This window comes from Vombatus ursinus, unplaced genomic scaffold (assembly GCF_900497805.2).
Source record: "Vombatus ursinus unplaced genomic scaffold, bare-nosed wombat genome assembly UNPS02014941.1, whole genome shotgun sequence".
NCBI lineage: Eukaryota > Metazoa > Chordata > Mammalia > Diprotodontia > Vombatidae > Vombatus > Vombatus ursinus.
The window spans coordinates 6068761-6094848 of NW_020954719.1; the positions used below are offsets into that span (position 1 = coordinate 6068761).

The window sequence follows — 26088 nt, forward strand, 5'->3', positions numbered from 1 at the left end:
TGGCAGTGTGCACACTTGGGGTTGGGGGCAGGGGCCAATGCCCACTGCCACACCCTAAACCTTTTAAATTTGTCCCTATCTTTATTATCTATTAGGCTAAAAACCTAAGGAGGTGAAGCTCTGTGCCTCCACTTGGGTGGTCAGCTAGGAAGAACTGTGCAAGAGGGAATTAGATACTCTGACATTCCCTTTCCCCACCAATGAGGCCCTACATGAGCAGAAAAGGCACAGGTAAAAACCTGTCCCCTGAACCACTCTCTTTGGCACTTAGGGATGATTTACATAGTTGCTCACCTCTGTGACATCCATCCTTTCAAAATCTAGCTTGGGCCCATTTCACAACACCACATCCAAACCTACTGCCATTCCCCAAGAGGTAATGGGGATATGACTGAATTGGGGCAGCAGGAATAAGAGGTCATTTCAGCTCCTACAGGAGCAGTCTATAAGGGGAGGGAAAAATAAACTATCTTCTGAAAGATGGAAAAAGTAGAGCTTTCAATGAGAGCTTTCCCTTTTTCTGCTTTCTCCGCACCCACCTGCTAAGTGCTCAAAGAGAAGAGCTGGTTGAAGTTAGCATGGGACCTCATTATGGGGATAAGCATGGATTTGGCATGAAGAAGGCAGGCATAGAATGTACACCCCTCTTATCCATCTCGGTCTTTAAAGAAGATGCTCTCAGGACAAACAAAAAATAGGAGAGCAGGATGCCCAGTCCTGAGCTCACTATCCCAACAATTCCTGACACATTATTTAAAGCAATGGTTTTTGAGCACTTAGGCAGGGAAGCTGTAGTCCCTATAAGACAACAGAGGTTAATCAACAAATCATGCCAGATTAACCAGGTTTCATTTTCTGACAGGGTTACCAGCCCCTGTCAAAGTAATGCTATAGACTCAGTATGGCTGGATTTCAGCAAGGAGTCTGGAAAAGACCTCACATGACATTGGGATATTATGGAGAGATGCAGGTTAGATGATAATACAGTTGGATGTAACTGGAACTAGTTGAATAAAAAGATGGACACCCCCCCCCCCACCCAACCAAATGATAATTAACAGATCAGCATCAACCTGAAGGCTGGAAGCCTTTATCTTTGGTCCTGTCTTGTTTAACGTTTTTTACCAAAACCTAGGGTGAAAGTGTAGACAGAACATTTATCAAAATTGTAGATGACAGTGTTTGAAAGAATACCCAACTTGTTGAATAACAGAGCCAGGATCCTAAAAGATCTCGACAGACTCAGGCAAAAAACAATGTCCTGAAAATAGTAGGAGGAAATTTAATACACAGAAATGTAAAGACCTATGCTTAGGTTTTTTAAAAAAGTCAAGTACTAGCTGGGGGAGGTGGGCCTAGACAATAGCTTATGTGAAAAAGGTCTCAGAGTTTTAACGGATTGCAAAGTCAATATGTCAGCAGAGTAGGACACTCTGAAGGCATTCAATCTTAAGCTATATAAAGTCCAGACCAAGGGAGGTTCTACTTGGCTGTACCCTACTCTGATTAGACCCTACCTAGAGGATTGTGTTCAGTTCTGGGCACCCCATTTTAGAAAGGACCTCAAAAACTGAAGCACATCCAAAGGAAGGCTAGCAGGATTGTGAGAGGCCAGGAAACCTTACCATAGGAGGTTCACTTAAAGTCATTAGGGATGTTTAGCCTGGAAAAGAGAACCGACTTAGAAGGAACACAACGATCATCAAATATTTGAAAGGTTGTCCCTGGGAAAAGGAATTACACTTCTTTTGCTTGTCTACAAAGGGCAAAAGTACAAACAATGTCTGGCTCTAAGGAAAAAAAACTTCCTAACAATTAGAGCTATCCAAAAGTGGAATGGGCAGTTCTTGGGAGGTAGTGAATTTCCCATTACTTAAAGACTTCCTACAAAGGAAGAATGACCACTTGTCAAAAATGTTTTTAGAGGGGATTCTTTTTCAGGTATGGATTGGATGACCTGTGAGGTCCCTTCCAATTCTGAGGCCTATAACCAGGAAAGACGTAGGGTGTGGGGATGCCTTAATAGCCACACCAACACACAAGAGGTGGGGAAGGCTCTTCCTTTCTGTGACCTTCTCCTTCTCCTCCCCCTACTCCTCCAGGCTGTAGAAGAAGGGGAAAGGGAGCAAGCAGTTCTAGTCCCAGATAAGAAAATAAAGTCACTTGCAAAACTCTCTTTTTGCTCCCTCCTTCACCAGCTCAAGGGCGAAACAGGCACAATCCAGGCACAGCCTGAGCACCAACACGCTGGCTTTTTCCCTTTTGTGGTCTGCAGAGTCTGGAGCCCTAGGGCATCTGTTCCATGGCTCCACCCAGTGGGAACAAAGCCCACTTAATGCCCAGCTTCATCCTTTCAGCTGAGACTTGTGCTGGGTCCTGCTAACTGCTGGGGCCACCATTGAGGAAGTAGGTGGTCATCTCCCCTTTACCCTTCACCTTGACTACCCCTCGACACTCCAACTGGTAGCCCTTGGCAGCTAGAACCTGGTACAAGTCTGTGGTCACCTGGTAAGGGGGAGGAAAGTCCACTCAGCCTAGATTCCCCAAGCTAAATCTGCAGATTACCAGGGCTTCCCTGGTTCTGCTGGCCTACCCCGACCCTTCCTCCCCCCCACCCCTGGCCCCTTCCGACCCCCAGCTCCCAGCTTCCCTCACCAACCATATCCCTCCCCTTACCTGGTTGCAATCACAGATATTCAGAAGTCCCCTCTATCCTACTCCCTCCCTGCCTCTATGTTTATCTCCCTTACCTGGATTCGGTCTGGGACCCCTGTGCTGTCCATACGACTCGACACATTCACTGTATTCCCCCAGATATCATACTGTGGCTTTCTTGCACCAATGACACCTGCCACTACTGGGCCGATGTTCAGCCCTAGACGGAGAAGAGAATAGGAGTGTGGGTCTGGGCTAAATTCAAGGCCCAGGGACTGGAAAGCCCTTACTCCCCAGGGCTGTATGAACCCTCAATAAACTAAAGAACTGAAAAATAACTGGGGCCTAGACCTAAAAGGAACACTTGTGCTAAGGCAGGCAGACCGGTATTTGAGTCCTGGCCCAAGGGTTCCCAGCCCCAAAGGGTGGTTTACAGTGGTGGTTATTTGACAGTAATAGGCCTGGCATTCCACTTAGGGGCTCCCTGATCCATTAAGACTGCTCAGGGAGGAAGGATCTGATGGATTAGGCTGAACACTTGAAAAAGCAGGTTGGCTGTCCCTATGTCCATGAGAACTTGCGCCCCAAGATGAGTGCCATCACGATAGAAGGTCCCCCAGCTCACTGAAGACCCCCAAATTGCTCCCAGACATTTCCCCCATCCCTATGCTCTTCTTACCAATTTTCATCTGGAAGTTATTGAAGGAGTGTTCATTGATGTGCTTCATCTGCTCCATGAGCCGCATGGCATAGTCAGCAAGTGCCGTGATATGGGAACGCCCCACCCGATCATACGTGGCTGCATTCAGTCCTGAGGCTGCCATATAGGTACTGCCGATTGTTTTAATCTTTTCCAGCTGCCTGAACTGTTCTTCACTGATGATCTAGAAGGAACAGGCTGGCATCACTGTCATTTCTTCCCTAGGCATAAAGCCTAAGCTCAGGCACAATGGGCCTTGGGGACAAAGGGAAACACCGAGGAAAAGTATCCCTACCACATTCAGTGAAACTCTAGCATTTGTCACTGACTTTACTCACCTTCCTTACCTATTCAATTCCCATCCTTCTGATGACAGTCCCTATCAATCTCACTCCTCCCTCTACAGAGGTGGGCTGGTTGTTTGTTTTTTAATTTAAAATACTTATTAATTCATTGATAAGCCACAGTAATAATTCCATTACATGTTGACAAAATTTTTAATGAAAAACAGGTGTGCTGGTTTTTTGGACTGTGCTTCATAGGAGTTGTCATGTTAGTGTTGTTGCACTTAACACAGTACCCAACACATATTAGATGCTTGCTGACTTAGGCTGCCACAGTTCAGGGTCTAGACCTTAGTTAAACAGGTTTGAAAATTTAACTTTACCTTTAGCTCTGTTAAGGGTGAGAACTAATTCATATGAACCAAGTCTGGTTATGGAACAGAGTGTCAATCTAGTTATTTACAGTAGGAAACCCTTCCAATGACCAGAACACTTTGTGTCTGTTATCTAGGGAATACCTTTTCCAGTATCAAGTACCTGTGGAGTCTATTCAATATTCAGAAATTATAGAGGAGAGAGCAGTGCTTAAAGAATAATTCTCATTAAGTACTGGCAGCCTGATGCCTCGCTCTTCTCCATTTTACAGCTATAAATGCCCCTCAGAATGCAGCACTTCTGGAAGGGCACCCTTTACCTGGACAACGCTGAAGACAGTGAGAAATTATATCTGGCCATTGCTCTTTCTTCTAGACTCCCCGGTGACTATCATTTAGTCACTATTTACCTTTGTTCTTTGGCATCTCCATAGACTTTTATAACATGGTGGGCTTTTTTTTTTTTAAACCACACCTCTGACTCCATTAGTGTGGGGACCTTTGGATGAGTAAACTCCCTCCACCAAAGTAGAGCAGCACTACTGTGTGCAACTTCAAACCTTAAAGAGTAACTTCGGGCATCAGTCACATAACCAGATTATATGACTTGCTTGAGGCTGCAAGGATAGAAGGTATGTGACAGAGGCAAGACCTGAATCTACGTTTTCCTAACTTCAAAGTCAGCTTTCCATCTGCCATGTCCAGCTGCTTGTCTAACATACCATTCCTAAATCTACAGATCATTTTACATATTTTACATACATATTTTAGAATATTCTTTCATAATGACAAAGAGAGATAAAGTTTTCCCAATCTAACTGTAAGGTGGATTATTCTTGTGAAGGTAGACCAAGAATGCCATTTATGGCATGGTAAGTCTTAACACAGATGGTAAGTGTTGTCATACATTAAGTGTCTTATCTTCTACCCGATCTTTTGCTTAGATCATTTTCTGCCCTCTACTTGGGGAGTCCTTTTGTCCATAGACTATACTCTGTATTTACCTCACTCTCCAATAATTTTCCTTTTCTTCTTTATCCCTCAAGTTTACTTCACTATGATTTACCACCTTCCTCTATTCCATTGAACCTCTCCCACATTTATCCCCATTCATGCCCAAGACTTCCTCAGGGTTCCTTACCAATTGTCTCCTTGCTCTCCTAGTATCCAACTCCCCTCCTCATTGACTCTGACATGTCTACTAATTGCCCCATTTCTCTCCCATGCCAATCTTGGTACCTATGTCATCTCCCTCCTTGTGCCCCCAACAATTTCTCCCTCCACCCCGCATTTCTCCTCTCCTGGTCCTCACTTTTCTGCTCAGAAACCCCTTAAACAAAGCCTCCCTTTCATAATCCTCCCAGTCCCCATTCCCATAGGTCTCCATGTCCCTTAATTCCAAGTGTCCCAATCCCCCTGATGTTCCCCATACACACTGGTTAAATACCTCATCAAAGTCAGCAATGATCTCATTGAGCAGTCGTAGGCATTCAACACCCTCATTGTTGGCTTCCAACTCTACATAGAACTCGGAGAAGTTTGCAATGGAGGCAAACATGACAGCCACACACTCACATGACTGATAGTAAAGTTCATCATTGCGCCGTTCCCGGGCTAGGAAGTGTGCTGCCACATCCTTGGGTAGGATGTTGTGTAGTAACCGTCGATTATAGGCCTGGAGCTTTTCCATATCCTCTTTCTCCCCTGTTGCCTGTGGACACCATATCCATCACCTACTACTATATTTGTGGGACACTGGCACAAGGAAGGGAATGAGTAAAATTGCTACAAGTGGACATAGAGTGGGAGGCACCATGGAACGAGGTGAGGCAGGGGAAGTATGGATCAGGAGTCTGGGGAACAAAGACACAAGAAAGGGGCTATCTTAGAGGTACAGCAAAGCGACAAGTGAGGTGAATACAGAAGATGAGAGGAAAAAAAATGGGAGTGGCATATAGGAAGGAAAGAGTAGTCCAGAGAAACAAATTTCCAACTATTCTGTGGTAGTAGTTAAGGATAAAAAGACAGTGCCCGACACCCAAAAAGTAGGAGATAAGTTTCCATACTAGCTGAGATGGCTGTCCCTGTGTCACCTGCCTTATCCCAAGGTGCCTACTTGATGTCCACCCCAGTGCCCATTCTGTCACCTGCAGTTTCCACAGAAAGTCCAGTCGAGCAGTTGACTCCACTTGTTGGGCATGTAAGTAGAGTGCTAGTGCAAACACTAACAGGATGACAGGTGTCATGTACTTCAAGGCAATCTTCTCACCTGCAGGGCTGGAGACAGGAGGTACAGTGTGATGGGTTCACATGCCTGCACTGGGTACCATGGACTGCTCCTCACCTCCCCAGTAGCTCTCACTTACCAATCTGGCCCATACAGGGTTCCATTGACAAATGACCTGAGGGGTGGGAGAAAAGGGGAACAAGGTCAAGAGTAGGACCTTTGCAGAGGGATGGAGGAGGGGACCCACCCCAAGTGGTAAGGCTCTTAGAAGAAGAAGAGTTTCATTGATAGGGATTAATACACTTAAAAGAATACTAGGAGTTAAAAGTCCCGAGTTCCAGTCCCAGTTGTTCCACTAAGTAGCTATGCAACCTTGGGGAAATCACTTAACCCCATTATAGTTAAAATAATCAATGTGAAAGCATTTTTTTTAAAGGACAAAGCATTATGCAAAGGCAAAGATGTTTATTAAAAAGTTTCCAGTCTTAGGTTTCCTTCAAAAGAGCAAGTGTTCATGGTGGGCAAGGGTGAGACAAAAGTCACAGGGCAGAGAATCCGGAAATGGGGGGAAGTGGGGAGGAGATACTCAAAGGGACTGACTCAAGTCAGGGAAGACTCATGGGTACCTCGGTGGGGACACACTCACAGTGCATGAGCACGAAGCAGCAGGTCATAGTTGTCAAAGATGGCAGCTGGGGGCCCCAGCAGAAGCAATGCCAGATATAGCAGCCCCAGGACAAGTGTCAATACCAGCTTCCCAATGCTGCTTATGTGCAGGAAGACAGAGCCAGCCAGGAGACTCAGCAGCAAGGTCCCATTGAAGTACTGGCAGGAGGGAGGGTAACAGCAAAAGCAGTGTTACCTTCCCAATCGTGGCCCATACAGACTTGAGCCAATTTCCCCCAAACAGCCCCAGTATCCTTTCTAACCCTTCTCCTCACCCCCTCATTCCCAGTTCTCATCCTTCTTTCCTGGGACCTGCACCCATCGTGACCTCCCTTCTGCAGCCTCCCATGCCACAATGACCCATGCTTGGGCACCTCGGGAAAGCTGCAGGTGGGTGCAGTACCCTCACAGAGAGGGGCATCTGAGCCAAGTGAGTAGTTGAGCTGCTGCAGGTGACAGGCAGTGATGTCTGCAGGTGTCAGGTTCAGCATCTGAGCCGCACAGATCCGTATGGGAGTATGGTTACAGGTAAACTGGGGGCAATGGGGAAGGACACAGGATTAATGGCAAACTGAGGATATGAAGGGTTTCAGGAAAACCAAGAAAAGAAATGGGCATCCCCAAGGGAAGGAATCATAATGGGTAGTGCTCTGGCCCTCTTGAATCAGAGAGCAAAGAAGTGACTCAGGCCTCATCTAAAGCAGGTAGAAGTCTGGGGGCATTCTGGGGCCGGTGATGTAGGGGTCAGGGTGGGGATGGGAGATGTGGACAAGAAAGGAGACAGATGGAAAGTGTAGTTGCTAGGGAAGGTACCATGTTGGCGATGGCAGCGACGAAGACAAGTAAGACAGAAAAGATGCCAACCGCTGTGCTGTGGGCCCGCGAACGTACGATGCTACGGGAGAGGCGCTGCAGGAACTTTGGGAACAGCTAGAAGAGAGGAAGGAAGGTGGTCCTAGCTCTAAAGATGTAGTTAGGTTAAGGTAAGGCTTTTCCTTCCTCTCTGCCCTTCTTTCCCATCACGGCCCTGGCAAAACTCTGTCTAACCCTTCCCTCCCTTCATCCCAAAGCCCCTAACTCACAGTGCCGCAGGAATAGACCGCACACACTAGGACTTGGATTGTCAGCAGCAGGAAGATGCTGATGTAGAGTCCCAGCATTAGGACTGAACTAAGGAAAGAAAGGGAAAGTGAACAGAATCTGAACAATTCACACTGTGACACCATAGAAACGATCTGAAAGATCTAATAACCATGATCAATGGAATGACTAACCATGATTCCAGAGCAATGATGAGGAAACATGTTACCCACATCCTGACAAAAGATGGACTAAATGCAAATGAGGCACACATTTTTTGGATATGACAAATATGGGAATTTGTTTTACTTGACTATGAATATTTATTATAATAAAATAATTTATTATAATAAAATAAAAACTCTTATAAGAGTTTCAGGTTTCTTTTTTTTTTCCCATTGGGGAGAAGATGGGAGGAAAAGAAAATAATAAATGTTTGATTAAAAACGTAAAACTTTATTTAAAAAAAAAGGGGAAGATAAGGGAGATAAGGAGACGTGGGCTTCAAATGTCCCCCTGGCCATTGCTATTCCCCTTACCCTTCTCAAATAGCCAAAGGCATAATCCCACCCTGTAAAAGGTCTAGGAGGGGAAGGAATGTTTCTGGAAGTCATAAAATGAGGAAATGTTCAGTACAGGGATTGGGGGAACATAAATTTGAAGTCAATAAAGGGTAAAAGGACAAAACTTGGGGCATAGAGTGTTTCTTACTGTGGGACGACGAGGAGCTGGATGAAGCAGATGAAACAGAAGACTAGCAGCGTGCAGGCCACATAACCCCCAAAGCGGGCATCCACCTTTTGGGAATACTAAGGAGATTGAGCAAGAGACAAAACGGAAAAACCAACATGGAACACCAGGAAGAGGGGTCTCCTGCACCACACCCCCATCTCCCTCTCACCAAACTGTCCTCTGACCCGGGCAGTTACTCCTTTAAATTAAATAATTTATTGCCTAATTTGTTTGAATTAAAAACAATCTGAATCAAACCTGCATTTACAACTACTTAAATAAAATGTCTAGGGCAACTTTTTAGTTACTCCCCGAATGTTATGTTCCTTTTCTCAATGCACCTCTATATTTGTGTACATGTTCTTCCTTCGGTCTACACATACTGTTTTTGTAGTTGTTTTCTTTGTTTCACATTACTTCAAAGAAGTCTTTCTAAAGTTTTTTGTGTCCTTTTAGATTTTTATTACAATGTTTCATGACATTGGCATGCCAGTTTATTCAGCCATTCACTGAATGTCATTACACATAGCTTCCAGTTCCCTGAGTATGTAAATAATGTTGGTATATAAGCCAAAAAGAAAGTGCGTTCATTACTGATTACATTTTTAGGGTATATTTTACAAAATAATATTACTGGGTTCAAAAGATACAATTACTTTTGTAGCTCTTGTTCTACGCTTCCAAACTGCCCATTGCCAGGGGATTTTTGATAATTGCTTTATCAAATTGCTTTAAGCTCTGAAAGGACAAGTACATCTTTATCCACTTTCTCTCCCACAAATTAACCCCTGATATTCTTGCCTGTTTTTCCATACATTGTTATTATACTTTTATCTAGCTCTATTTTAAATATCCAGTGACACTGCCTTAAATCTACAATTAAAGAAAGGAGACAAGTATTTATTAAGTACTTAACTATGTGCCAGGCACTGTGGCATATAAATTTAACTTAGGGGAGTATAGGTGTGGAAATTAAATACACTATCAAAATTGGTTAAAGTTGGTTAATTTTGTTGAACTGCTTTTTCTGTCATTACTTTTTTTTATTTTTTGTTACAAGGACTGGCTCTCTGGGGAAGAAAGGGATAAGAATGGACATGAAGGTGATATTAAAAAACTAAAACTATTTTAATGAGGTCCTTTTAAAATAAATTTCTTGATCTTTATTGGCAGCACATAAAAACACAAAGGCCTTTTATGCATTTATTCTATATTCTGAATCTTTTTTTTGAAATTTTTAAGCAATTGGGGTTAAGTGACTTGCCCAGGGTCACACAGCTTGTAAGTGTCAAGTGTTTGGTCTGAGGTCACATTTGAACTCAGGTCCTCCTGACTCTAGGGCCGGTGCTTTATTCACTGCACCACCCAGCTGCCTCCTATATCCTGAATCTTTGCTGACTTTAAATCCATTTTTGTTGTTGTTAAGACACCCATAAAATACTATTTTGATCTGATCTGTTCAATTCTTATGTCAACCCCTCTAATTTATTTTTTCCTATAATTTTGATTGCTAGCACTATGCCCAACATAAATAATGAAAACAAGCACCTCTGTTTTATATTCATTTTTAATAAGAATACTTCTTATGTTCTGGCATTGCATATATTGGCCCTGAGTTTCAAGTAGATACTTTAAATACTGAAGAAAAATTCTTCGTTTCCTATTCTTTTTACTGTTTATTTTTTAACTTGAATAGATGTTATTATTCGGAAACTTTTTTTCCCCATTTATTGGTCATTATCTTAATAAACTGGATTTTCTTAGTGATGTGGTATAGTGATCATTTTCCTAACATTGAACCATCATCGTTTTCCTGGTATAAATAATAATGATTTTAAAATGTGTTTCTGTATTGTATTAGCTAATATTTTATACATGCATATTCAGTCTCCTCATCTGTAGAATCAGAATAAGAACATTAACCTCAAAGGATTGTTGTAACAAATAAGATACATAAAGTACTCGGAAAATCTTAAAGCAGTATATAACTGAGAATTAGTCTCACGATGAATGTTGCATGGAAGTCTACTCCAGTGCTTCACTGGGGCAATCAGGTGATCCTGGGTTCCTGAATTTCACTTCTAAGCTGAAGTCTTCCAAGGACAACCATGGATGAACCATTTATAGGTCTGCTGTCTGAGAACCAACACTGTCAAGTCTGAAGTTCATCACCCAAAAGCTGGCTCTCATGAAAATTTTTTTCAGACAAAGCAACTACCAAAACTGCCTACTAATGCATGGAATGGAGTTGACATGTGCAGCTACATAAATTCTTAAATAATACACATGCATTAATGATACTGGACTATGCTAGTGCTGCTTTTACCAACATTTAGCTCATTAAAAGAACTGGATAACATTCCATCTTCCTGTATATTTAGGAACATATAGAATTATTTTTTTTTTTTGGAGGTCTGGAAAAGTTTACCTACAAAACCATTTAGGCCAGTTGTTTTGTTTTGTGGAGGAACTCAGTGAAATTCCACTAAAGTCAACTTTAATGCCTCCCTGTCACATACAGAAGATTTTCAGTTATCAAAAGTTGTGCTAGAGCCCCAACCTTTGGCATTCTAATAAACATAATCACTGTTTAAAATTTACTCATAGCTTTTTTATGCTCAAGTTTGTGATAAATTTTTTTTATGGAAGCAATGGAACAAGAGTTCCATGTACACTTGAAAAAATTACATATTCCCTACTTTTTCTAATTAATTCTTTTCATAAGTTTGTTAGAGCTTATTAAATACATAAATGTCATGATTCTTTGTCAACTTTTTCACTTTATTATATTCAGATGATGGAATATTGAAATTTCCTACTATTTTTACATTTGAATTTATTTTTTTCATAATTCTTAACTTTTGAAAAATAAATTTCACTTATATATGTGTTCAGGCCATATGAATTAAATGTTGCTAAGTAAATATCTATTACTATAACTTTTTTCATTAACTGGAAAACCCTTATCTAAAATCCTAATTGGTTCCTATTTTTAAAAAATGTATATAGCTTATTTTGAGTTATTAACTATTTATCATAACAAGCTTAATGTTTCCTATTATTTTTGTTGAAAACATTGCTTAGCTAATCCGAAGTTCTTCCCAGCTTTTTCAATTATGGACTTTCGTCAAACTCTTTGAGGTTCTTTCTGATTCAAATAAAATGTTCAAATTTACAGGATATGTAATTTTCAGATTCAATCCCAAGCTTTTCAAGGTGTATGTGTATGTGTTTCTATTCAGACACAAATGATACTTATACATTTAAGCAATCATCATGAGTAAAAAAACCTGTGGAGATTCAAGTCTACAATGGATTCTTAAAGCTTTAATAATTCTTTATCATTTAGACATTGAATAACTAGCTTCTTGGATACTTATATTTCTTAAATTTCTTGGTTTCTTAAATTATCAATTCTCTCAGATCTGAGGTCCTTTCTAGCCCTAAAATGCTATTTTTTCATTTGTGAAATGATTGTTGTTGTTGTTCAGTTGCATCTGACTCTTTGTAACCTCATATAGGGTTTCTTGGCAAAGATACTGGAGCGGTTTGCCATTTTCTTCTCCAGCTCATTTTATAGATGAGAAAACTGAGACAAACAGATTAAGTGACTTGCCTAGGGTCACACAGCTAATAGGTGCCTGAGGCTGGATTTGAACTCAGGTCTTCCTGACTCTGGATTCAGTGCTCAATGCACTGTGCCATCTAGCTGACCTTTGTGAAATGACACACTCTGGGAAATTTTCTACATGTTTCTTTGAATTCAAAATCTTTTATTTTTCTGTAACTTCTGGATTCAGAATTAGATAAATTTAGTCTATTTTAATTTCCTGATCTCTCTTCTATATGTTAATGTTTTTTTCTTAACTCTGATACCTGAGACTTCTTTGATTTTATTCAACTTGGTTTATTTTTCCAGTCTCCTTTGCTAGATATTCATCCAGTCATGCCCACTAACCACAGGAGTCCCCCAAGCACTGGCCTGGGCCCTCTTCCATTCACCCTCCATACTATTTCAGTTGGTGATCTCATCAGCTCCCAGGGTGTCAATGTATCATCATTATGCGAACAGTTCTAAAATCTATTTGTCTAGCCCCAATCTCCATCTCTTGACCTTCAGTCTGGCATTTCCCACTGCCTCTTGGACGTCTTAAACTGGTTGTCCTATAGACATCTTAAACTCAGCATGTACAAAACTGAACTTATCTTTTCTCTTAAGTGCTCCCTTTTTCCTGACTATCAAAGTTAAACGCACCAGCATCTGCCAGTTACCAAGGCTCATAACCTAGGTATCTTCCTCTCACCTTTCACCCTTAACATATCAAATCAGTCGCCAAGTACCACAGATTCTACCTTTAGAACATCTTTTGTGTATGTCCCTTTCTCTCCTCTGACACTGTCAGTACCCTGGTATAGACTCATTACTTCACACTAACGTCCTGCAGTACTTCTGATTGGTCTACCTGCCTCAAGTCTCTCCTAGCAACTGGCCTGCAGTCAGGAAGACCTGAGTTCAAGTCTGACCTCAGACACTGGCTAGTTGTATGACTCTGAGGAAGTCATTTAACCCTTGTTCACCTCAGTTTCCTTACATAAAATGGGGATAACAGCATCTACCTCCCAGGGCTCTTCAGCTACAAAATGAGCTAGAGAAGGAAATGGCAAAACCACTCCAGTGTCTTTGCCAAGAAAGCCCCACATGGGGTCACAAAGAGTTGGATGTGACCGAACACAAAAAATAGCACTTATCTCTCAGGGTTGTTCTGAGAATCAAATAAGATATTGATGAAGCACTTAGCACCATGCCTGGAACACAGTAGGCACTTAATAAATGCTTTTTTCTCTACTTTTCTTACTCTTCTCACTCTAGTCCAACCTCCTCTCAGCTGTCAAACTGATCTTAAATTGCAGGTTTAACCATGTCACCTTTTCCTACCCATTCAATGAACTCCAATGGCTCCCTATTACCTCCAGGATCAAACATAAAACCTTCTATTTGCTTTTTGAAACCAAAACCTGCCCCCTTTCCCTACCTTTGCAATTTACTTACATTTTACTCCCCTCTACCTACTCTGAGATCCAGTGACACTGGCTTCCTTGGTTAAGCCAACCCAGCTCCCAACTCCATGCATTTCCACTGGCTGGAATGCCTGTAATGTTTTCCCTTCTCATTGCTACCTCTTAGCTTACCTGGCTTCCTCCAAGTCCCAGCTAAAATCCCATTTTCTGCAAGAACCTTTTCCCAACACCCCTTAAAGCTAGTGCCTTCCCTCTATGATAATCTCCCATTTATCCTGTCTGCATCTCATTTGTACATATCGTTTGCATATTATCTCTCCCATTAGACTATGAGCTCCTTGAGAGTAGCCACTGTTTTTTGCCTTTTTTTGCTTAGCACAATGCATGGCACATAGTAGGCACTTAATAAATGCTTGATGACTTGACTGTGTGCTGCTTCCATGGAAGCTTTTAATTTTATTTGGCCCTGCATTTTTTAAAGGTATTTTTTGATGCTTTGCTATTTTTGCTGAATTGTAATCTTATTCTAATTACCTTAGTTGCATTTATTTCTATCACTTCTGATTGCAAATCACCTTACATGCCTGTATTAGTTTGTTCCTTGGTACAATAATATTGTGAAATTTCATTATCCAGAGTTTTTCTTTGACTTGTTCATTATCTGTCAGATCATGTCCACCCCCTTCCTATTTCTATGGTTTTTTCCCCCCTTTTGTACAGTGTCTGGAGAGGGAAATAGTTCTATACTTAGGTGAGTTCCTTTCCAGCAGTGGAGTAGGCGGTAGCAGAGGAACCAAATGAGCTATATTCTCTTGTCATCTCTTATGGAGAGGGAATTAACTTGCTATGGGTACTGCCAGATACTTAAAGCAAGTTATCTGTTGCCCCTGCAGGATACTGCTGAAGGCTCTCTGGAAACCCCACCCTATACTTGCTTTCTATCCCAATGTTCGGGGTGACTTCTTTAATCCCCTTCTACTCTAAATGTAGGAGAAGGGGATTCACTTGGTACAGATTGGCATCATCCCTCTCTACTCTTGGGGAAGATGGGACATGGAAAACATGGCACAAAAGTGTGGCAGCAGCTACAAAAGCAGCTCAGACTCAGACTCTTCTTTAGCCAACCTGCAGAAGCAAAGGAGAGCCATTGCGGTAGACCTTACTCCCTCTCACCTTATGTGGCATCAGGAGCTCCCTCAATCATTTGTCCCTAGTCACAGGGGAACACATGCTTCACTATCTAGCTGCTGGGTCCCTCTTTTTATTGTTGTTGTTCTTTCTTTCAGTGGTGTTTCTGAATCTTATTGTGGAGGCCAGCAGAGTTGGCTTATTCTCATGTGTTCCAGAAAGTCCCATAGTTAGTCTTAAGCTTTTTATCCTAGGTCTACTCATAATTCTCCCCTCCCCTTCAAGCGTATTTATCCCAAATCCTGATTCTGTGTCCAGTTCCCTCACCTTCTTTTCAAGTTCTGGTGTCTGGAAGGTGAGAAGGAATCGACGTACATGGTCTTTGCGCAACTGATCAATACTTCGAGCATCAATGGCACGGCCCAAGAATTCATCCACCTCATCCTCAGGGTTCAGGGCTTCCTGGGCACCACGGCTGCCAGATATAGGAAATGTGTGTTACCAGGGGAAGAGACGAATCAATACTAAAGCATGATGTGTGCCTAAGTCCCCAACAAGCCTGGGGCTTACAAAAGAAGGGAATAGGCTCAATCCCCACCCATTTTGAGGGAAGTGGCCCCCAAGTGCCCTAACCATATACTCTATGCAGCGCACAACCCAAGCCCTCCAATCCCAGGTCTTGACCTTCACTTACTTGTCTTTACTTGAATCATCGATGCCCTGAAGAGAGGGGCAAAATGTGAGTGAAGAGGGCAAACTTTATTCCCTTCAAACTTTACCCTAATCTTGACTGTTGTTCCCCCACTGCTCCCATTATATGAGCTTTCCTGCCACTAGCTCTGGGGAGACTTCATCCCTGTGGCTCACACTCCAAGGTTGAAATCATCACTCCCCCCATTCCTTAAGCTCCACCCAAGCATCAGTTCCATGGGAGACACAGGAACCCTTGGGCAGCCATCTGGGCCCCGAGACTGAGGAAGGAAGCCAGGGTGGGAGGGAAGGGGGAGATACTGAATGCGGGGGTAAGAGAGATGAAGACCCTATATTCCTCACCATCTGGCGGAAAGCCTTGGAGTCCTTGGTGCGAGAAAAGGAACGATCTGGCACCCAGCGTGGCATCAGCCCCTCATTAGAATTGGCTCGAGTTCGTTGTATCTTGGCCAACATGGCTTTTTCCTCCTTCTGTGCCAGGGGCAGGTTACACACAGAATTAGAGAGTAAAATAAATGACCCCCTGCACTTCTTCTCCTTAATTCCACCCCTACCCCTTTCCCCCTTCATACTGCCACCTCCCTAAGTCCTTAACTTTCCTCCCAAATATCCCTGCTCCCCTCTCCCAAGCCCACCCAGGCCCTGACCCGTTTCTGAGTGGCCCCCAGAATCAGGAAGGTCTCAATGTGCTGCTCTTTGAGATAGGCATTCCGCTCACCACCCCTGCCAGGCTCTACTTCATAGTCGCCATTTAGATATTGCAGAGTAGCCCTGGTAATATGGATCCGGCTTGAGGGAAGAGGGAAAGAGAAGAAATAGGAATGAGACTTTAGATTCCTACAAACTCCCTAGTCTTGACTTCTCAATTATACCTAGTATTCCCACCTCCTCTGTAGAGGCTCTGGCCCCAGCATGTTCCTCCTTCTTTCAAACTCAACCTGTCCATGTAGTCCCTAAAGTCAGTACTTACCCTGCCCGGCCTCCAGCCTCCATGTGATTGGCCAGGGTAACATCATTGGACCAGACATCAAACTGCCATTTTCGAAGGCCTAGAACACCACAGTGTACTCGCCCACTGTGGATACCCACACGCATATTCACATTCACACCTGTGACCTCCCGCACCAACCTGTAGATATGGTGGAAAACAACTTAGCTTCCTGGGGGAATGGCTAGCTTTATGTGAGCTCCCCAGGTTTGACCTGCCCCTGACAGCAGAATGGGATGGCACAAGCCAAATTGTCGTCCTCCCCACCCCCCGCCCTGACTCCTGATGCCTTGTCAGGGGCTACGTCATGCCAGGAAAGCAGCAGAAGGTGGGAGGGTGCTTCATCTGGTCAAATGCAGGGGAATTTGAAGAACTCACATAGACATAATATGCTCTTTATCCATGCTTCATGCATGTTCCACTAAAATAGGACCAGGCTGTCCCATGGAACCATCATTCTAGGCAAGGCAGAGTGGAAATACAGATAGGATAGTGTGCATTCAGACTGATGCATGCATGTGATATATCAGGGACTTCCTAGCACCCCATTTTTGGCTTAGGATCTAATAGTAGATCATAATCTCTATAGACATGCAAGGGGTAAAACCTGGGAAAAATTAAGGGTGGGAGAAAGAAGGTACTTAGGACACAGCATTGAGGGTGGATAGGTGGCAGTGCCCTAGGGGTAGAGGAAGGAAGTAACAAATGATATGGAAGGGAAAAAAAGCTTAGGAGTGCCAATGACATAGGGAGAATCTAAGGATGGGGGAATTTCTCACGAGATAGCCTCGATCATGTCCACACCCATCTCCACACAGCAGTGGGCATGGTCAGCCCGAGGCTCTGGTAATCCAGAGACACAATAGTAACAGTCCCCCAAGATCTTGATCCGTAGGCAGTGATTTTCCTGGGGGGGGAGGGGTATGCGGAGAGTTTGGTAATGGGCTAGGACCACCACCTGCATTATCTACCCAACCTGTTTAATCCATACTTATGTCCAAACTAAGTGCTACCCTTCCACGATCTGTTAGTCAGTGACCCAAACTTAGGAATTATATCTTCCTGTGGTCAAGTTATAGCCCCCAATACCCAGGTGTAGCCCCCAATACCCAAAAACCAGCCCAGGCCCAGAGGGTACTCTCACCGCAGCCAGTTTATCAAATCGGGCGAAGAGCTCATTAAGGGTCATGACCAATTCTTGTGCAGTACACTGGGAGGCCAGGCTGGTGAAGCCCTCGATGTCAGCAAACAGGATGCTGGGGGATGTGGCAGCAGGTAAATGAGGGTCCATTTTCCCTGGGGCTCACTCATCTTACTGCTCCCCTGAACCCACCAAACCCCTTAAAACTAGCCCCAGTCACTGACCCTTACCTTTGCCCATTCTTTGACCTTACCTGACATTATCATGCTTCTGGATATAGATCTTATGAAACATCATATCCTCTTTCTTGGTGTTTATATCCTCCTTCATCTCCAAGGCAACGTGCTGGGGCAAGACTGAGAGCAGCAGTCGCTCCTAGGCCAAGGAACCCCAACTATCATTCTCCCCCAAACACACACTGTACATTCTGACATTTATCTCCTTCCCCAGACCCTTCCATAGCTATCTGAGACCCCACCTGAATCACTCAATCTCCCACACCAAACATTTTCCTGATCCAATATACTTTTCTCTACCCTTCAACCCAATTTTCAATTCTTTTGATTCTAAGACCTTGCCTTGTTCCACCCTTCTCTTTCTCATCCCCAAATAGTGCTGGGCTCTTTCTCATACCCCAAAGTACTTGGGGGGGGAAGAGGGGAAGGGCAGGAAAAACTTGGGTCAGGGGACCACCTAGCCCCCAACCCTTGGTATTCTTATCTTCCCAGTCTCTACCTGCTGCCGGTTCTCATGCTGAAGGTGTAGCCGGGCCTGGATGTAGCCTCGAGTCTCCTGAAAGGCCTGACGCTGGGACACTTCAGCGGGGTAGTGGGTGCATATGCCAATGATATTGGTACAAAGGAACAGGAGCACGTTGGCACTGAGCTGAGGGGAGCAGGGAAGCTTAGATCCCTTCCTCCCACAGATTCTGAAAACAACCTACCCCAGGAAGTCCCACCTCTCACCAACATTAGGAAAAAAAATCAGGCTCTCATGCCCAGAATGCCTAACCACCTCTTTCTCTGTGTTGTTCTCCTCTCAGTTCTCAAGGGACTAGAATAGTTCTTTCTCTCCCTGCCACCAACCGACTTCAGTGACCATGGACTGGACATCTCCTAAGGCCAACAGGATGTTCTAGGACCAGACCGCCTTCTTAACTAACCCTCTTTAATTCTTTTCCCACTCTATTTCCCTTTCCAATTCCCAACTACCCCAAGGCCTCTAGTACCTCTAAGGCCAAGGACAGACTTAATACTAGGGTTGAGCAATAGAGTTCAGTATATTGGCAGAGATCTGACAATAGAGAGAGATCTCTTTTCCTCAGTCCCCTACTTAGGGGAAGACAAAGACTAACGAGAAGAACAGTGCCTTTTGTTGGTATGAGGACGAGAATACTGGTACCAGGCTAATCCCGACAATCTATATTGTACCTGGGCTGAACTCATCAAGAGCTTCCCTATTCTATAAATGTTTAGCATAGGATTGGGTAGAATTAACTCAGGGAGGGGGAAAGAGGTCCAGCCTAAGTGGACCTCAGTACTGTTGGGAGCTCAGGGGTTAACTTGCAACCTTCAACAATGCCCCAGAATTGGCTATAGGGAAGGGCATATCATTCTGGAAGGGTGAGAAAGAAATCTAACCGTGACCAAGAATCAGGAGTTCTAGTGTTGGCCCTGCCACTAACACCATATGACATTAGACAAATCACTTAACCTCTTGGGGGCCTCAGTTTCCTTATATGTAAAAAGGGATTGAACTAAACCAAAGCTCCTTCTAGCTGTAACATGATTCTTCTCTCAGCTACCCTTCCCCTCCCTACTTGACACATGCCAAGGCTGGGATTAGGCCTTCCTCCCACGGGGAGGGGAATGGGAGGCTGGGGGATAGGGGGTTACAATATCTCTCTTGGGGTTTCTAAGAATAACCTATGGTTGGGGAGAGGGGAAGGGGGGGAAGAGAGACAAACCAAGCAACTTCCCTTCCTGGCCCCGGGGAACCAGAGAGGAAAATGTGAGTCACAGTGAGGGGAGGGGGTAATGGGGGACTGAAATAACTCTGTGTGTCTATCTGATTGTGAGAAAAACTGATAGTGTGAGACTGTGCTAGCTGTTGGACTATAAGTGTGTGGTATGTGTATGTGTCAGCCTGAGAATGACGATATGACTATGTACACAATGAGAATGTTAGAGCGAGATACTAGGCTGGCTTGCCACTGAGGGCCACACCCCTAACAACTTACATTGCTCCTCCTCCTGCCACAGGCAGGGCAAAGATTGTTAATGCCAGGGGATGTTGTTATTAATAACAGTAAATAGCTCCCACTGATACAGTCTTCATAAATAAATCTATAAAGTAGGTAGAATGTTTATTACCCCCATTTTGCAGATAAGGAAACTGAGCTTCAGAGGTCTAGAGGTTGAAGGGGAGCATCAGAGCACTCCTATTGACCAAGGCCCCATGGGTCCAACTGGAATCAGGAGTTTTTGAGCTCAAGGAAAGACTGTGGACAGCCCCAGGCCATAGGGTTTGGCAGGGGCAAAGGGAGCCTCCCCCACCCACCCCAAGAATGTGCCTGAGACCCGCTGGGCAAGGCAGCAGCAGTATGCCCAAGGAGAGGCAGGCAGCCCTGGCACAGCCTTGGCCTTTGTGAAGCTGTACCCCTCAGTGGGGCACTGGGCCAGCTTCTGGGCATCATGCCATCAGGGAGAAGACGCCCACACTAGGGAGTAGGGGAGTAGAGGAAAGGGGAAGCACCTTCTCCGAGTCCCTTTCTCAGAAGGTTGCCAGCAGTCCGAAGGATCTAACTTGATGCCTTACAACAGAAAATTGAGGGTATCGAGGGAGTTGGTGGTCCTTGGCCCTGTAAGAGTTCCGAGTATGCCTACTGGGCACATGTTCCATAACAGATCAGTGATAAAGTTACTTCAATAAGGTACATTCTGTTCTGGGTGGTACAGATGGGCAGGCCAAAGGCAAGCAAGCCAAAATATCCAGCTCCTTGTCCGGAGAACCTCAGATAACTACTCCTCTCTGAGAGAGTTTGAAGCACTATAGGCAATACAGACCCCTTAGTGCTCCAGGTAAAGCTCTTGAGGTGCTTGGGGATGGTAGGAATAGCCCCCTGGAGGAAGAGCTAGTGAAAAGCTCTTCTCTCCCCTTCTTGTACCTGGGCACTATACCTCAGCTCATTCTCTCCCCACAGAACTGAGGGATGGAAGAAAAGGCAAGAGGAGAAGGCCTGCTCAGACAGCTCTCTGACAGCTACCGTCTGAAAGGGTAAAAGCCTCTCCAGACCACCCTCCTTTGGTCTTTCTCTCTCCCTTTGCCTGCCTCTCTGCTCACCTGTCGACCTCCTTGAATAAGGACAACATTGTCCCAAGAGAACTGCCATGTCACTCTGGGGTACCAAGTCCTGCTGAAAAAGCATAGTGCTCACAGGGTTAAGTAGCACTGAGATGGGGAGAGCAATTTTCCCCCTGCTCAAGGCGGAGGGGAAGAGAAGAAGAAGGAACAAGTATTTACTAGTTGCCTACTATGTGCAAAGTACGGTGCTGAGTGCTTTACAACTTGGCACATAGCTGCTGGAGTGAGGATTTTAGGCCAGGATTTGGGGTATCCAGTATCTCAATATTTCTCCCTTCTCCAGTTCTAGAAAAGGTTGGCATGGCAGGGCAGCTGGATATTGCCCCAGGGGAAGAAGAGATAGGACCAACTTTACCCCATCCTTTAGGGATAAGCAACCCCTTCACTCTCTACCTAAGACTATTCTTCAGTCATGATAGTACCAGCAGTCTGCTATTCTGATATCAACCCAGGGTCGGCAATGCTAGTGGTCACACTGCAACACTGTTCATTTAACCCTTTCATTATAAAGGTTCCTCTTGAACCTGGGTATGAACGCCTTAGAAACCTTCCTCCACTGGATTCTAAGATGTATCTCTGAGTCATTAGGGAAGAATGTTGGAGACGCGGGTCTATAGTTTCTCCATCAACACCGTCTCGCTGTTCAGTGGGAACCTCAAAGAGTGGTACCTTGCCTTCAGGTATCTTTAACAAGACCTAACTTCCTTAACATGGATGCTTTTCCTCACTCCCAGGAGGCAGCTTTCCCTTGTATCACTCCCACCATATCAACATCTCTCTCCCCCAAACTCCTCCTTTTGCCCAATAATCCCTGACCAGATACCCACTACTCCCAGATTCCGGAGCCCTATACCTCCCTTTCCCTGATCTTCATCTTACCCAGTATCTATCTTCCTTCCTACCCACCTGCTTCCAGAGGAAGGTGTCATCTCTGTTGAGCTGCCAGGCGACAAGCAGATGGAGAGCAGAGAGGCCCAGGCCACTCAGCACAGCTGCCCTCATGCGGACAGGTAACAGGGTATAGGTGATGTAAACAAAGAACACTGGGCACCACAACCCAGCTGAGGCACTTCGAGGGGCAGCCACCAAGGCCATCCCCACCTGCACAGCCGCCAGAACGGCCAGCACCACATAGCTCACCACCCACATGGAATCCTGGTTAAAGTCATGACGGTTACACACCACCATAAGGGCCACAAAGAGGGCAGCAGCCCCAGCCAGGAGCGCCACGTAGGCAGGGTGAGGGTGAGCAGGGGCCGCATGGAAGGCCAAAAGCACAGCTGTCAATAGCACCAGCACCCCCATCAGCAGAGTCAAGCTGCTCTGGTTCATTTGGAAGAAATAGCGTTGGTAGAGCCGTTCCAGCTTGGCCGATCGAAATTGCTTCGACTGAAACACCCTTGCCAGGTGTTGCCAACAAGAATTTGCACTCCCAGGCATCCCACTGGGTGCTGCCGCCTCACTGTCCTCAAAACCCAGGGCCACAGACCTCAATCCTAGTTCCTTCCCTCCAACTTGACCCCGCTTTCGGGAACAGGCATCATCCTGCCATGGACATCGTGGAGGGGCTGGAGGAGAGGGGCTTGGTGGTTCAGCATCTTGGAGGCAGCTCATGTAGTGGGCACCACAAAAGCCACTGCCCCTGGCTCCTCGGTGCGGGCGCTTCTGTCCATTTCGTTCACCCCAAGCCATCTTCCGCTCATCTACCTTTGGCACCAGGACACCACTAAACCAAGACATACTGCAGAGAGGAAGGAAGGAGGTACACAATTGAGAACATGTCCCAAATAGCTGACTGGCATGATTTAAATGTGCATGTGAACTGGTGCTCTTTACTCCAAAAGAAGGAAGACAGAACAATTAACCCTATCCCAAATCATCACCCCAGAGGCTACCAGCTTTGACTGGCTTAAAAGCGACGACAAATGAATAAATAAATGAAAGTTAATAACAATATTCCCTTGCATTTGTATAGGGCCTTAGACTTTTCTAACATTCCACCTGATCTTCAGAAAATACTTCATCACACTAACAAAGCCATATGCTATTCCCATTTGACAAATAAGGGAATTGAAGCCCAGAAAAACTAAGTGATTTGCCCAAGTTTCTATAGCTAATTAGTGACTTCAAGAGTTAAGCATGGACCCCAAGTTTACTCTCCTGCAACACTCCCAACCTGCCACTAGCCAAGCTCAGGTCTTGAATGGAGCATCATAATCATCAAATATTTACTAAATACCTACTATGAATAGAGCACTGTGCTAGGCACTAATTTGAACCCTCCATACTCCTCCAGGGTACCTACTTGGGGGGTCACTTATACTAAAAATGTGACAGGTGATCCTTCCTGCTGGGAGGATGGGGGGGGGAGAAAACTGAGGCAAGCTGTTAAGTGGCACTCCAAGCTGGCACCTGAAGACAACTGGCCCTACCAGTTACTCATGTGGTCAGACAATCAAACCTTTGTCTTCCCCTCCCCCCAAACTCTGGGATTTCTCCAGCTAGGTTGCCTGCAGGGTAGTATGAACCTTAACTATGGCACAAACTGAGGTACTTGCCTGAGGTGAATGGGTGGCAGGGGACATTAAGATTTGAAAATGAATACCAAAGACCTGGCCCTTCAACACCATCTGATCCCCAAACCCACAAAAACAAAAAGCACCCAGCCAAAATTACCAATAACTTCCAAGGGATGGAGAAAGATCATAAGAGTCATAAACAGGACTGTACCATTTCTCTAGTTGGCCTGGCTCCCTGTATCCTCAGTCAGGCTGTTCCCACAGCTGCCTGGGGCCAGATCCCAGATCAGGACCGTTTTCTACCCTTCTCCTTCCCTGACATCCTGTTCCTGACTACCCTCCCTACCCCCACCTCCCAGCTTTGTTTCCAATCCCCCCAGATCCCATCCCCAAGGACCTGTTCACAGCCCCATTCCCAGCCCCTTCTCAGTCATGTCCTAGCACAGGGCATTGAGCCAAAGAAGAGTGAAAAACTCAGCACCACACAAAACTCAGCGAAAAACAGTATCATTCTGGCACCTCTAGTTAGTAGAGTAATATGAGCAGGCACCATACAAACCTCTCTGCCTTATAGGTGACCACCTAGATAGCTGTGTAAGCTCCACTACTTTCATCTTCCTTGCTGCTGAGACAAGAGTGAGTGAGTGTGTGTGTGTGTGTGTGTGCTTTACAAAGCTGAATACAAGACTACTCACTTATTGCATCAAACTACAGGTCCCAGCAATCCATCATTCTGGACCCGATAGCTTGGTCCTTCCTACTTTCCTTATGGTCTGACTCTGAGTCCTCTCTGACCTCCCTCCTCTCAAGGGGCCTAGCTACAGGCACTGAAAGCTTGAGAGCTCTCTCTGTTACAGCTCCCATAACTTGGAAGCCACTTCCTATCTCATTCCCATCTGCTTTGCTGGCTGAGGCCAAGCCTCCAGTGGTTACCTCCACTCCCAGCTCACCCCTTTCTCTTGATGCCTGATCTTTCATTCCATGCTCTACATGGGCCTTGGTGGTCAGAGGGCAAAAGTAACAGACTTCCCCCGTAGTTTCCAGGAAGATACTAACCCTAGATGTGTCCCATCTTTGCTAATATTTCATCCCAACTCCAAATGATTCAGGGTTGCCTCAATCCTTGATTCTTCTCCCTTAGCCAAAAGGAGATGAAACCTCCAGGTCTTTAACCCCTTAAAAAAGTTCACAACAAATTACACTGCCCAGGTGGGGTCCCTTTAATGCCTCCCCCTCTTCAATCGTAGAATATGGGCTCCCAAAGGCCATTCTCCAATGGACTAAGAAAATCCCTATCAGATTGTAATTCTAACACTCCCCTCCTCCTCCCCATTTCCCCTTCAAGGGCTCAGACCCCAAATTGCTATTACTTCCCCTCATCCAATTTAAATTGACTGTTTTAAGAAAGGGGCAGAAGACCAGGAGCTAACTTGAGCCTCTGGCCTTTCACACAAGCCTGACCCATCCCCATAATTCTCAGATTCTTTTCCTATTCCTCACTCGGGATCAGGCCTTGGGGGATGCCATAAGGATAAGGGGTTAGGAAATAGTATGGGGTAGGAGCTGGGGGGGGGGGCGTGATAGAGGAGGAATGGAGTGGTTAGGCCTGGGAAACGCAGGGGCTCTAGCTAAGAGAGATAACCAGTCTTTTTGACCCTCACACACCTTCCCGTAACTCCCAACACACTCTGCAGTCCCTTCCTTTTGCACCCCTCCCCAATTTTATCCCGCCCCGCCCCCCCCCTTCCGGAGAAGCAGGTAGAGGTCGGGTTTGCAGCAGAGGGTGGGGATTGGGGCTGGGGCTGAGACCTCGGGGTTCTCACTCCCTTCTCCGCCCCAGGCGCCGGGCCCTTCCCCTGCAGGGACCTGGGCGTCCCCGCCGCCGCCGCTCCTCCCCACCTGGCCTCACCTGCCGTGCCGGTCCGGGTCGGGGCCTCCCCCGGCCCCCGCCCAGCCGCCCCCGCGGGCTCCCTGCGGGGGGCGGGCGGCGGGTGCTGCGCGGGGCGCCGAGCTGGGCACCTCCCTGGCTGCCTCGGCCGCGGGGCCGCGGGGCCCTGGTCCTCGCCCCGTCCCGGGCTGTCCAGCGCAGCCGCCCTCTACCCCGGATCCAGAAGTCCCCTCCCCGCGGGTTCCCGGGCTCCCCGCCTTAAAGGCGCCAGCTCCTTTTGTCCGGGCACCCCTCCCCCGGAGCGGGCCCGCGGGATGGGGGCGAGCGGGGCCCAGGGAGCCCCCTCCCCGCTCCGCCCTCCGCGCTCCGCCAGGCCTGGGAACACAAGAAGCTTCTATTCCGCGATCAGGACCAGGATCAGGACCCGGGCTGATCCCAGTGGGGAGGGAGTGCGGGGGAGGGGTCCGGGTCCTGGTCCTGGGGTCCGCCCCACCCCCGCCTTCTTCCGCGTAGCTCTGGCCCCGGAGTCCCGGGAGTCCACGCCACCCAGCCTCTCCCCGGACCCTCCCCGCCCACCAGAGGTCCGGTTTCCTTCCTGCCCAGGTCCCCTGGG

At 45.9% G+C, this 26088-nt stretch overlaps 1 protein-coding gene across 2 annotated transcripts; it reads right to left on the reverse strand.

Moving 5' to 3' along the window:
* Nucleotides 1–6: 6 nt before the first annotated feature.
* ADCY6 (adenylate cyclase 6) lies at nt 7–25537 on the reverse strand. Of its 2 annotated transcripts, none has more exons than XM_027844358.1 (22): nt 25497–25537; nt 21975–22809; nt 18441–18590; nt 17959–18080; nt 17709–17820; nt 17344–17471; nt 16547–16705; nt 16224–16365; nt 15919–16047; nt 15560–15585; nt 15193–15340; nt 8698–8795; nt 7989–8076; nt 7720–7836; nt 7281–7439; nt 6887–7065; nt 6380–6415; nt 6161–6290; nt 5461–5724; nt 3335–3539; nt 2751–2875; nt 7–2505 (listed from the first exon to the last, which is right to left on the reverse strand). In XM_027844358.1, the coding sequence occupies exons 2-22, from the start codon at nt 22806–22808 to the stop codon at nt 2380–2382; spliced, it is 3477 nt and encodes a 1158-aa protein (XP_027700159.1). In that variant the 5' UTR covers nt 22809; nt 25497–25537; the 3' UTR covers nt 7–2379. The 2 variants fall into 2 exon arrangements, with proteins under 2 accessions (XP_027700159.1, XP_027700158.1); XM_027844357.1 differs by lacking the exon at nt 25497–25537 and adding an exon at nt 24644–24739.
* Between the last annotated feature and the right edge of the window lie 551 nt (nt 25538–26088).